Source organism: Biomphalaria glabrata, chromosome 16, assembly GCF_947242115.1.
Source record: "Biomphalaria glabrata chromosome 16, xgBioGlab47.1, whole genome shotgun sequence".
Taxonomy (NCBI): domain Eukaryota; kingdom Metazoa; phylum Mollusca; class Gastropoda; family Planorbidae; genus Biomphalaria; species Biomphalaria glabrata.
Window position 1 is genome coordinate 12,705,949 of NC_074726.1, and position 13,234 is coordinate 12,719,182.

Below are 13,234 nucleotides of genomic sequence, written 5' to 3' on the forward strand. Positions count from 1 at the left end.
GTATCGAATTTTGACTCTTGGATGTGCATTTCGGATGTTGTATCTGACTTATTTACTTAGATCCTCCCGCACCGTTTGGTGCATTGGGTGGCAAGCTGTATGTTGTAGCTGAGTGTGTTAAAATTAGCTTGCTAATTGAAACAAGACAAAATCTATAATGGGGAAAGTATGTCTTGGTCTAGATTCTGCTAGTAAATTTTTAGCTAAAAGTGAGATCTAATTAATTTAATTGTGGGTAGCAAATATAGTGTTTTGTGTTTTTTTTAATCAAACTTCACGTTCATTAATTAATGTAATCATTTAGAGTGGTATAATAGGTGTTCCCATGAATTCATCAATTATTATTATCAGCCACTGCATGCTGTTAAAAGTTGTAGTTATTAATAACAACTGCAATTTTATTTCAATAAATATATTTCACTATTCTCAGCAAGCAATATATGTTTAATTAAGGTTATTGATCTTATCTTATTTTCTTTCCCCTTGTAATAGTATCAGAGTGTGCTTTTTTTTAACTTGGCACTAAAACAGTCGTTATAAAAGTAACTAAACTATTTATACCAGATCTACTTTGATCTAGTTATCTTTTGGAAATAGTGCATAGTCAGTTTACTTACTAAAAGCATGTTTTTACTGAAAATTATTTGTTTTTCTTTCAGTATTTTTGAATCAGTGGAAGATATTGAAAATAAACTATAGAATTATTTAAAATTTTGGGGGATAAAATTAGGAGGAAAAAAAGAACAGAAAATCCAAAAGTTGAACCGTCTTTTCATGTTCAAATAAGTTCTGCTAACCATATTACCTTTATGACTTTAAAGGTCTATTACTTTTTTTAAAGAAAATTATCACTGCTCTAACAATGGGAAAAAATAGGCTTTATAAACCAACATTGACAATAAAAGTTCTAAGCTATTTTCCAACTTTTAATCTTAATAAATACAGTTAGTGTTAAATATATTTGTACTTAACAAATCACTTTCTGTATCTTCTATGATCCACCACTGATCAAAATAGGTTAGGTTTAAGCATTATAAGCTTGATCCTTAACATTTAATGTATGTGTATGTAGCCTTAACATTAACATGCATGCTGTTTGTTCCCTTTCTTTGATACACTTACTCAACCTTCAATGAATGCCGAGAAGATGCTGATGTCGTGGATGCTGTTACCATAGGTGCTGCCAGAGCTGTCGGCATCAGTGGAGGAGTGGCAGGAGGCACCATGCAGTCCAACAGCAGCTACTATCAGCAGAGCTCAACCAATGTCCACCAGAGAAGTGATAGCTATGACTCGGCCACTCTGAGAGCCACTGGCACGTTTACTAATAAAGGTATTGGTCAGCCACTGGCTGAGTCTGGACATTTACTCATGACCATTGTTTAAGTCCATCATCATTCAACCACCAAACCAGGAATGGAAAGAGAGATGTAGTCACCGAAGTTAACAAAAAAAATACTTACTTTGAAAAATGTTCTCAAACTTGATTGAAAATGAAAGTTTAGTTTTGACTATTTTCTTTGGAATGCTGCTTTTTGTCTACCCTCTGAATGAGTTCCTTTTAACATTTTTTTGAAAACTTTCCTTTAAGAAATAGAAATACAATTTCAACCAATTTTAATTTTTTAAATATTTCCCCTCTCTTTCAGTTCTTTGAAAATGACATTCCATTCATTTTTTTATTATTTTTTTTTAATACTATGTTTTGTCTTCATTTATTTATTATTTTAAAAAGTTTTGTTTTTCTAAACATGAAACATTCTTTAGAATTCATCCTCATTTATTTGTAAGGTTATGAAATTCGATTTAGAATCACTCCATTTATTTTATGGCAATTAAAGTCCTCCTGAAAGACATAGATATAACAGGTCATCCAAGTACATAAAGATGCATGAGTACTTTCATGTTAATAGACAAAGTATTTTCTGAACAAATTCTATTTAAACAAATTGTAAGAATATTTTCAAATTTAAATAAATAAACATCATTGTAGACTTTCACTCTTGACACACTTTGTTAGAAACAGAGGATGAAACCAGAGGAAGTTCTTATGCTATTGACTTCAATTGCTTTGCTGTGTTTGAATTAACATTTGACTCTTCAACTACCTCAAAGGCATAGTTGAAACAATTTCTATACCTTTGACTAGTGGTTAAAGAGTTACAGATTTGACATGTTTTTTATTTCATTTACCTTCTAAATTGCTCATTTCGTTTAAAGTGACATTGCATATAACAACCAACAAGTGATATAAGTTGATGCATGTATAAAAAAAATCTTATGGTTTACTACATGTAGATTATTTTCCTGGTGTTTTTCTAGGCACAGCTATAGGCACACCAAGAATGGGCCGCCACCAGATGGGATCAACCTCTGCCAGCTACACTGAGAGCAATGTAGCCATTACCCCAGCTTCCCTTCAGTCTTACCACTTTGAAGGAGGAAACAGTACTGCTGATTATGATGTGGCTTCAGGTTGGTACCTCAAGACTAGTGCATATTCATATACATGTTCTAAGTACATAATGTATAATATATTGATGTAATGATATATAGGGGGATGCAAAAGTACAGTGATAAAAATAGAGAAAACACAAACTGGTCGCCCCCCACCTCCGTTATATGGATGTAATAAAACAGGACCTCAAAGCAGTGAACATCGATACTGACCATTTGGAAGACTTAGCCCTAGACCGCACTAGTTGGAGAGAGACTATGACCAAGAATGTTTTGGACAGTGAAAAAACATGGGTCTCAGCGCTGGAAGAAAAGCATGCCATACTAAAAATGGTCGGCTCCTCTACCTCCAAAGTGAAAGCCACCTTAACCTTTGCCAGTCTTTATTATTTTTTTAGGAGTTGGCAGCAATGTCTGAATTACATTCTAGCTGATTCATAGTATTTTACAAGAAAGTAGAAAAATCAAATAAAACCGACATCCAGTTAATTTGTATGTAATGAAATGAAAAATGTTCTAAATATTTATTAGTGTATGATACTTTTTGAAGCACTCGCGAGGGTGCTATCCAGGGTGACGTAGCTGACCAACATTGTAGGTTTCACAATAGAATATTGTCTTACACTCACTGCCAGGTGTTTTTCTGTTACTGCAAAAACTGCAATCTTTAGTCTTTCTGTTTGGAAAGATAGCTATGAAATGCTGTCTTTTGTTTAGTCTATGATTATATTCCCCCCCCCTGCACCGCCTCTGATGCTGTGAAAAACGATCTTGGTCAAGCTATTTTATTTATTTTTTAGGATAATTTCATGATTATCATTTGCTTTCTGCTGTATAAAATAGTAATTTAAAATTTAGGAATTGGAACAAAAAGTTTGATATTCAACTTAAATTCGATCCTAATTATTATGGCCCACTGGGTGGGACATTGAACCTGAAAGGGTTAACCTGCATTATATGTGGACAGGAGTGTCTGTTCAAAATAGGACTCCACAGTCACATAAAAAATCGTCCAACGAGATGAACCATAGTCATTCTATGACTGAAGGAGGTCAACAACAATACCTACTTTTGCACCCCCTGGTATAATATATTGATAAGTACATTCCAAGTTACTATTTTGTGTTTTTATTCCTTCAGTCTTAAAATTTCCTGCTGTATATACTTTATTAATTACATCATAGTTGATAAACATATCATTAGTTTCACTTAACCAGGACCCTGTTAATTTGTGTGAAACTAAAATCTTTGGAAGCAAAATAGGGCTCCACAGTCATTTAAAAATGAGATTGGACCATAGCGCTCTGAGCATGCTATAAGTGTGAAAGTAGCGCTATATAAAAGCTATAATTAATTGTATTCACTAATACTTGTTTTCTCATACAGGTGTACATTCTGGCTACCAAGGTAACACATTGACCTCTGGTGGTGGTGGCGGCTACTCCACATCTACAATGTCTTCCAACTATAATTACACAGTGAAAACAATACGAAATGTCGGTGGACAGCAAGCTGCCATGGGGTAGGTACACTTAACATATTTGGCCAGAAGGAAACAGTCATGTTTTGAATTAGTACAATATTTCATTATTGAACATAAATGGATATTTACTTTTATATTTAATGTTAAATACTAACTGTCGGTGTTTAAACTAATGTTCACTGTGGTGCCTAGTGTTGTAGATTTGTATAAGTGCAATTGAATATCATTTAACTTTGCACTGTTTTTATTTTAACATTGTATTCAGTTAGGAACTTACTCTTACTGTTGTATTTAGTGTTAGTGTTGACTTGCTGAAAACTGTAATGTAATTATTAATCTAATACATGTTTGAGTTCTTTTAGTTTTTATCGTGTTAATAGTTCCTGTTAGGTGTTTATATCTAAAAATTAGTTAGATAATATTATACATTTGTTGTTTTTTTTCTTTCCTTATGTTTTTACAAAGATTATATCAACTCATTCAGTCTGAATATCTGTCTTGTAAAAAGTTTGTACACGTTATTTCTCCCACACCCAATTTTCGGATTAAGCTGCAATTTTGCACAAATATTTCTTTTACCTGACAAAACAAGAATCAATTCAAAAAATTAACCAGTTAGTTAATTAACTATTGGTAATTAATTATTATGTTTGGTATCTCAAACAAGGGAAAGAAATTGTACTTGACTGATGTGGTGGCATAAGTTGAATTAGTTTTATAGGTCGCCACTTTAAAGTTTGATAACTATAAAACTTTCTATTTTCATTAGCAATTCGCTGGCATAGTGGTTAGTGTATTGTCTTCAGGAGGCTTTAGCCCTTGAGTTTGAATTCAGGTCATTCATCTTTTATTTTATATAAATACACTTAAAAAGCAATCACCTGAATACACCCTTCTTTCTCCCCCTACCCCTTTCCAATTGGTCCAGACAAGTGATAGGAACAAAGTGTATTGAGAAAGCTAACAGCATAAAATTGCACTCAACAAAAAACAATTGGTAAAAATATTTCTAATCGCACAGATTTATATTATTAGTCAAGATCTATTAAAAATTAAATTACATGGCTGATCCAAACTAATTGATACTACACATAATGTAAGCTTTGTTGTTTTTTTTAATTATTTTTTATGTTTTTATTGTTTGGTACTTATATACTTCTCTGTTTATTATGAACTTGAACAACGTACAATGTAATTCTCTAAACTGTTACTGCATTCATTTTTGTACACATTAGTATTTGACTTTTTTATCTGTAAAAACATCAGAGGTTTCTTGTTGGGGAAGAGCTTCATTATATTTCATTTACTCCTCTAGATATGCTGCTGGAAGCTTGTCTAATGTAATAGTCACTCCAGGTGCAATGGGCGAAGAGATCCGTGTAGATTGTTGTCTTATGACTGGGGATGGACACAGTGTTGTCACAGGCTCCAGTCTGGGTCCACCTCAAGTCTGGAATATGTCAGTAAGTTGTTTATCTTTTGTTTTTTCCATGGATAAAAATGAAAGAAAGATAACAACCAGTATTAGAATAATAGAAGCATAATTAGCAAAAGAATGCTAAAGGCATGAACAAGCAACTCTTCTTTAGCTTTCAGATATTGTGACTGGTATCAAAGGTAATGAGGGTAATGATTATGAAATGGTAAATTACTTGACTTCCTAACCAGCGTACGCTGGAGTCCCAATAAAGATTGAGATTTTGTATTCTGGAGTCTACTTGGGTCAACTTTGGTATGGTGGGGAAAGTAAAGGTGGATTTGTCTTAGTGCTGGCTACCCTCATCAACCAGATCTCATATAAACAGAGTTGATGCCCCTAAAACTGCTAGGTATCAAATGGAAATATAAACTTTACTTATCAAATAAAATGACCAGTTTGAACACTTTAAGTGGTTAAGGTAAATTATCATGATGTAATTGGTAATATTCTGATATAACATAAATATATTGGCACCCAGTAGTCCAGAATTTAATTGCTGATGAAATACTCCAATATTATTGAGTTTATTGTGTAAATTTTATCCTTTTTTTATGGCTGAAGAATGTAAATGCTTCAACCTTTAATTCTCAAAACGCATACATTAAATTACAATAAGCTTTTGATAAAATGTTCACTAGTAATGTAGAATCTTTATTTGTTAGTTTAATACAGAAGAATGTCAAATTATGATGTTATATTCATTATGATGATATAGATCTAGTCTCACAGGCAGGAACAGATTTAGACTTGATAAGGTCATTACCTTTTTGAGATGTATGGCTCCTTGTAATAAAAATAAGGCCCATTTTCTTTTCTCTCTCTTCTAAATGATTGCAACTATCTCTGCTGGGGGCCTCCTAGCAAGTGGAGGCCCTAAGCCATAGCTTATGTTGCCTATAGGTAAATCCAGCACTGCTCACAGGTATTTGCATACTTGATACTTGTTATTTATCTAAATGATGATTATTAATCTGCTGTTTTCCAGACAGGAGAGCTCCTGAGAATAATGCATGGAGAAACTGTAGGCTCCACCAACCTTCATCTTGTGTGCAATGATAAATTATTAGTTGGTGCCATTAACACTGACCTAGAAATCAATCAATATTCTACACCTAAAGGGGTCCACAATTATCAATTCCAAGTAAGATAATTTCCATTGTATTGTGTTTCTTTACTAGAACATGTTAACTGGTTATTAATTTTAAAAAACTCCTTTTGTTATTTAAATTTTAATAAAAGCAATTGATTTGTAAAACTGAAGCCAAATTTGAAAAGTGTTTTCTAGATAAATGTTGAATCTATACTTAGTAAAAGTCAAACTAATGCTTACAATTGTTTCTATCTACAAATGATTTGTGGTGTCTACACTATACAAATGTTAAAAAATGCGGGCTACTTAGCCCATTCTATTGTTGACTTTTTGTTAAAGAGAATGGTAAAGTGATAGAGAACTCATATCATATTATAGTTTAAACAATCTTCTTTCTCTTTTTTTGAATTAATGAGCTCCAGAATTTGATTGTACATTCTAGACTGAATATATTTAATGAAAGTACCATTATGTTATAAATCTAGGTTAAAAATTTGTTAGTATTTATGTTAGACTCTTCAATTCTATTCTTTTTTTACTAGATCTGGGACTTTGCCTCAGGACGTCCTCTAGAAATGGCTCAGCAAGAAACCTGCTCTGCACTTACTGTTATGAGTGATAATGATAAAGTTGTCTTTGGCCGCTCTGACAAATTTGGAGGTGGCACCAACATTGTTGTCTGGGATTTGATGGGTAACCAGGCAATCAAAGAAATGAGATATGATGCTCCTGTAGGCAACAATGACTACATCAGCTACATTAGCTTATCACAGGTTTGTATTCTGTCTTTATGTCATGTGTCATACATTTATGGGCTTTTGAATTTGAGTGTTTTTATGTCACTAAATGGGCTATAGTTTTAAAATATGACCATATTTGATAAATTTAAGCAACAAGCTTTATTTCGAAATGGCTTTTAAAGTAGGTTATGAAAACTTTAAGTTTAATATCCACTGATTTAAATAATTTATTTAAAAAAAAACTACTTGTATGTTTCTATATGAAATTTTTGGAAGACAAATGAATGTCTATTAATCTAAGAAACAAATGTTACAGAATTCCTTCAATATGGGATCTACTTGACCTCACAAATGAGTGTAAATAGTGATTTTCATAATGTAGTTGACCAGTGATGCCCTACCTTTTTTAGCCTAGGGGCTATATTTTCAACAGCATCAAATGGAGTCCATTGGAACGAGCCTGTGTAGCTTTATTATGTTGTGTGGGCAGAAGTGTCAGTGGGGTGGAATCTGCAGTGTGGCCCACAAAAAGTATGGGCATCTGTGTAAAGAATACTTTGCTTATAAGGACAACATAGAGTCAAATGGCACATCTCTTATGAATTCCAATATGGACTGTAAACTGATAATGCTTTTTGTTATACAACTGGGTTTTTGTGTAGGAACATATCTTGTATTGCAGAAGACAACATGCCAAAGAAAATATTTTTTGGTGAGCTCCAAAGATGACAGTGAAATAAATAGTGGTCCCCCATGATAGGCTTTAAATGCTTGTTCAGATGGTTGCAACTGCTTCTGAAAGAAGCAAAAAGAGAACTCTTACAAAACTCTGTAAACATAATTTGGTACATATTGTTATGACTTTGCCATGTGCACCGCCATCCAAGATAGTGCAGAAAGAAGGTGCGCACTATCAGTGACCAAACAAGTCGGATGTTGACATTAGAGACTAACGATTTCCGCCCAAGTAGAGAGCCAATATGGAGATGCTGTACTCAAGGCAGATGCCCTTTGTGTGTGTCATGTCTCTATGTAAATAAACGTCTATGTCCTCGTTGAGTTGCCTCACTTAAGTTATTACAATTGGTCTCAGATGTGGGATTTATAGGCAACTCAACGAGAGGAGGTAGGATTAGATCTCTATGGCATCGCTGAAGCTATTACATCGGCTCTTAATTAAAGAGCTAAGACAAGAGCTTCAAGACCAAGGTTTAAAACCTGTCGGTAGCAGGTAAACGCTCATGGCTCATCTGCGGCAAGCTCTGATCGATGAAGAGGAAGATCCGGAGACCTATCAATTTGAAATTGAGCCTGGGATTGTTGATGTAATGGGCAAGATCCAGGACTTTGTGGATGCATTTGATGAACAACTGAACATGATTGGGAACAAGATGGGAAACATGAGCAGGAACATAATGTTGAACAAAGTTGATAAAAGTGTATTACAAGTAGAAGGCCAAATAGACCAAAGTGATAAAATTGTGTCGCAAGCAAAAGGAGGAATAAACTCGTTAGGGAAGGAGCAGTTGCCTGGTCAGGACTGTGGCTGCACAAACAGTGGTGATGGAGGCGCTGGGGATTGGAGCGCCGTCTGTGACTGTATTGTGGGCAAGTCTGTCGCGGGTGAATTTCAAGGCGAGAAATGTGACGACGATTGCTGCGACGATCTGAACGGTATGTTTCAAATCGAAAGGAAAGAAACAAATGAAGAAACAAGAGAAGTCTGTTATGAGCCTGAAACTTTTGTTCCTGGTATACCTGCAACGGGCCGGACAGATCAAGACAACGTTGGGTCTGCGTCCAAGCTGGCGGCTGTGGACCTTAAAGACCTCTGTTTATCTGTCAGTACCTTTCATAAGAACTCAAGCCATGAAAGCCTCAAGACCGTTTCTGATTCCTTGCTTTGGATGTCGTCGAGTAAAGTTACGAATACAGGCCCCAACAATGGCCGAGACAGAAACAACGAATTGGACTTTGGCAGCTGCATAAGAAAGAACTCGATGCTAGGCAGCTGCATCCAGGCGATTGACTTGAACTGTATATGTGGCGTCCTGTGGGAACAGTGCCCATGCCAAGAAACCCAGCTACAAGATCTGAACTTGACAGAAATGTGTACTTCTGCTCACATCAGTGAGAGTGACCTGAACGGTTGTGAATTAATTCCAGCGAAACCTGATGTAGCTGTGGATGAACATTACAAGGATGCTTCATGGGCATACCTTACAGATGAGGCTGAGAAAGACTATGTGCCTGAAACCATGGCTACCAGTGGGCCTACAACTGTGTCACGAGACATCCATGGAAAAGGTCCGCTGACTCAGCGTCTTGGAACAACAACCCTGGAATCTACAGTGATCGCCACAACCTCCATTTGTGCTAAGTGGCTGGCATCAGAGACTACCGTCATTAAGTCGAAGCAGCGACCACGATATCGTCTCAAGCATAGACTGGCCAACTGGAAGAAGAGAAAGCGACGGCCGCGGAAAACTGTGCAGATGGCTTTGTGGGCAACAGACACCCTACCGTCTGTGGTTCCCACTGATCGACCTCCACCTGAACTGTCAAACCTCAGCTGCAGTGTTTCTTTTCGGGACGAAAAGTGCTAAGACGGGGGCAATGTTATGACTTTGCCATGCGCACCGCCATCCAAGATAGTGCAGAAAGAAGGTGCGCACTATCAGTGACCAAACAAGTCGGATGTTGACAGAGACTAACGATTTCCGCCCAAGTAGAGAGCCAATATGGAGATGCTGTACTCAAGGCAGATGCCCTTTGTGTGTGTCATGTCTCTATGTAAATAAACGTCTATGTCCTCGTTGAGTTGCCTCACTTAAGTTATTACAATATATACATACTCATAAGCATAAAATATGTGACTCACTTTTTCAGAATGATAGATATGTGGTAGCTGGCTTCAACAACACATTTGATAACTATGCAGAATTTGTCATCTTTGACATGACCTTGACCTCTTACAACATTTCCGATCCCAACATTCTCCGCCTCAATGCAACTCCTGAATGTACTGCCATCCTGCCCCATGATGAAGCTGTTACTGGATTGAGAAATGGAGATTTGGTGGTTTGGAGTCTACGCACGGGTAAGAAACACAACACTATTTTGAACTGTAGTTTTATCTAATACATTTAAATTTGCTAATAAAGAAATTCAAAAGTTATTGTATCATTAACTTGAAAAAAACGCATAGTAAATTGTATGGCATCTATGTTTTGATAACTTTATTAATAAAAAGTTCATATTCATTTCTATTTTAGATTAATAGTTTTTTCTTCATGTCTTTTTTTTAAACTTAATTAGTTTTATTATCTGTATTTTGTAAGATTATTAATTAATTAAATTATTTTTATCTAATAATTGTTTCTAAAGATATTTTACCGGTATGCTTATTATTGTGGGATGTAATCATCTTCTTTTTTACAGTAGTGCCTGAATTGAAAAGATAAGATAAAACTTAATATTATTTTTCTTTAAATAGTCAGATTTAATGTTTTAACTTGTGTAATTAGGTCAGCCCATACGTCAGCTGTTTTCAAACAATGGTAAACATGCACACACACGTGAGGTGAAGGCTGTGGCCAGATCACAGGACAATAAATACTTGGTGTCTGCTTCTGCTGATGGAACCCTGAAAGTCTTTGACCTGGAAACTGAGAGACACATGAATACATTGTCTGGACACAATGACGAGGTATTAACTCTTTCTCTCCTAATTGATGTTTCCATCATTGATTTGAATTTATTAAATAAAATTAATGTTTGATTTTATTAACATTACTTTGTCTTATATAAAAAGAACATGCTTTCCCCTTTAATTCAATACCAAATAAAACTTTTTCTGATAACAACTGAAAAAGTTATTTATATTTATTTATTATCTGTAACATCTTGCTTTTACTAGGTATGGTGTGCCTGCATTTCCTCTGACAATGAAATTGTGGTGTCTGGATCCAGAGATGGAACTATCCGGTTGTGGCGCCTTAAGTCTGGCCAGGAAATCTGTGCCTTTAATGCTGGCGTGGATGTCTTCTACATTACCATGAGCCAAGACAAGGGAACCATTGTTGCCCTCGGTGACAAATTCGGTGCCAGGAAGCTAATCATGCTTCAGGTTGTTCGCTCTAAGGTCAAGCGCCAGGTCCTGGCCTAAATCACTATTACTACAATAGTAGCCAATAACAACTCCTAGACACTAAGAACATTGAAACAAATAACATATAATAATTCTTCAGCCTTCGGTAAGAGAAACTCATTAATGCTATCCTAGTTTGAATAAAAAGTGAAAATATTGTACAACAGACATACAATAACTCAAACATAGGTAGGCTATAGTTTGAGCCATGTAAAGTTATTTTTAAAACTGAAGATTTGTCAATTTTGTAATATTTACAAATTTCTGAACAAAATTTGTAATAAATAAATGTATAAATTTACTTGGAATATTATAAATATACACTTATATACTGATTTTGGTATAGTAATTTAATAAATTATTTTAGCAATTGTATACATTGTCATGCTTTTAATCATATGTACAATTATATCGGAGTGAATGTTACTGCTCTCTCATTGATCAACATTATGACTTTTCTGTTGGGGATGTCTGATTTTTTTATTTTTTTTTGGTGGTCTTCACATAGTGTTTTAAAGTGTGTGTAACAGCAACTAGCTTTTTATCTTATATCTACATAAATATTTGTGTATGTGTGTGTATTCAAGGTAAAGTGAAAGCACAGTGAGATGTTTATACATTTGAATAATACATTTGACTAATAGCTCCCATGTTTTCAGCTTACTCTTAAAAAAAAAAACGAAACATTTATATTTTTCCTTCTCAATTAGGATATACTGGACATCTGCTTTTAAAATAAATGTAAATCAAAACATACCAAGATGTTACCTCTAAATTATTTATGAAGACTTGACCCTTAATTTGTATTTAAATTTCAAATCTGCAATTTATTTTAGAACTAGGTTCAGATAAACAGGATCCTTAAACTGACCCAGCAAATATTTTGAAATGTCGATGATTTCCAAAGAGATTGTTTTTCTTAAATGTTTTGAAAATGGTGGGTGAATGTTTTATTCTAAGTGTTGTCCATTAAAGTTTTTGTTTTTCAACCAATGGTGCTATTTCTAAAATTTGTTGTTATAGGAACTCATTTGAATTTCAATCTTTGAATTGTGACATATTATTTGCAACTTTAGGATCTGCATTATGTGTAAATGTATATATTATTTTCTCTACACTATTTGTTACTGTGTACATGTCTGGACATCATTAGTAATCTCAGAATGCTATTTTGTTATTGTAAACAATTATTTTTCAAATAGACTTTTTATCTTCTGCTTATGAGATCTGATTTTTAGTTTCATTATTAGATGACATTGTGATATACATTTATTCTTTTTGTAGCTCTTGCTAAGTTAATGTCTCAATTCTCAGTGTCCCACAATTTTTTCTATTTTTATTTTTACTAGAAAATTTTAACTTTTAATTCTAAAATGTATAGCAAATTTTTAAGACACATCTTTTAACACATCTTTTTTAAAAAATGTATTAAATTATTTCATAAGATAATGTTTCATATAGTGTACAGTTATGTAAGAATTAATCATACATTTCTGTTATTAGAGAAGGCAGCTTTATTATTTTAATTAAAACACAAATGAATTCAAAAAATCTAAAAATGTGTGCTGCCTTATTTGGTCAATGGCTACCAGTAAAAGTTATACAAAATGAAAGAAATACTTTATAGTATTGATAAGATACGTTTTACAAGATGAAAGAAATATTGTATAGTATTGATATCTTTTTTTAATAGTAGAGCGATTGTACTGCTTTATATTTACAAGGTGTGTTGTTTCTGGTGTATGAATAAAGTGCCTGAAATCTTTGCTTTTAACATGCTTTGAGTTTTATTCCATATTGATTTGTCTTAAAACACACAAAAACATTATTGCAT

General features: G+C 34.2%; 1 protein-coding gene across 7 annotated transcripts in view; it reads left to right on the plus strand.

Annotated features, from left to right (window-relative positions):
- Positions 1 to 12,794, plus strand: part of LOC106070898 (uncharacterized) — a 104,080-nt gene extending 91,286 nt beyond the window's left edge. For 5 of the 7 annotated variants that reach the window (XM_013230883.2, XM_056013546.1, XM_056013547.1 and 2 more), the window contains 9 exons: positions 1,148 to 1,333; positions 2,323 to 2,475; positions 3,844 to 3,979; positions 5,256 to 5,403; positions 6,406 to 6,561; positions 7,053 to 7,283; positions 10,140 to 10,350; positions 10,778 to 10,959; positions 11,170 to 12,794. In XM_013230883.2, the coding sequence (XP_013086337.2) occupies positions 1,148 to 1,333; positions 2,323 to 2,475; positions 3,844 to 3,979; positions 5,256 to 5,403; positions 6,406 to 6,561; positions 7,053 to 7,283; positions 10,140 to 10,350; positions 10,778 to 10,959; positions 11,170 to 11,418 (1,652 nt within the window). In that variant the 3' untranslated portion in view covers positions 11,419 to 12,794. The remainder of the gene's footprint in view (positions 1 to 1,147; positions 1,334 to 2,322; positions 2,476 to 3,843; positions 3,980 to 5,255; positions 5,404 to 6,405; positions 6,562 to 7,052; positions 7,284 to 10,139; positions 10,351 to 10,777; positions 10,960 to 11,169) is intronic. The other 2 variants (XM_056013548.1, XM_056013549.1) reach the window with 2 other exon arrangements.
- Positions 12,795 to 13,234: the final 440 nt, after the last annotated feature.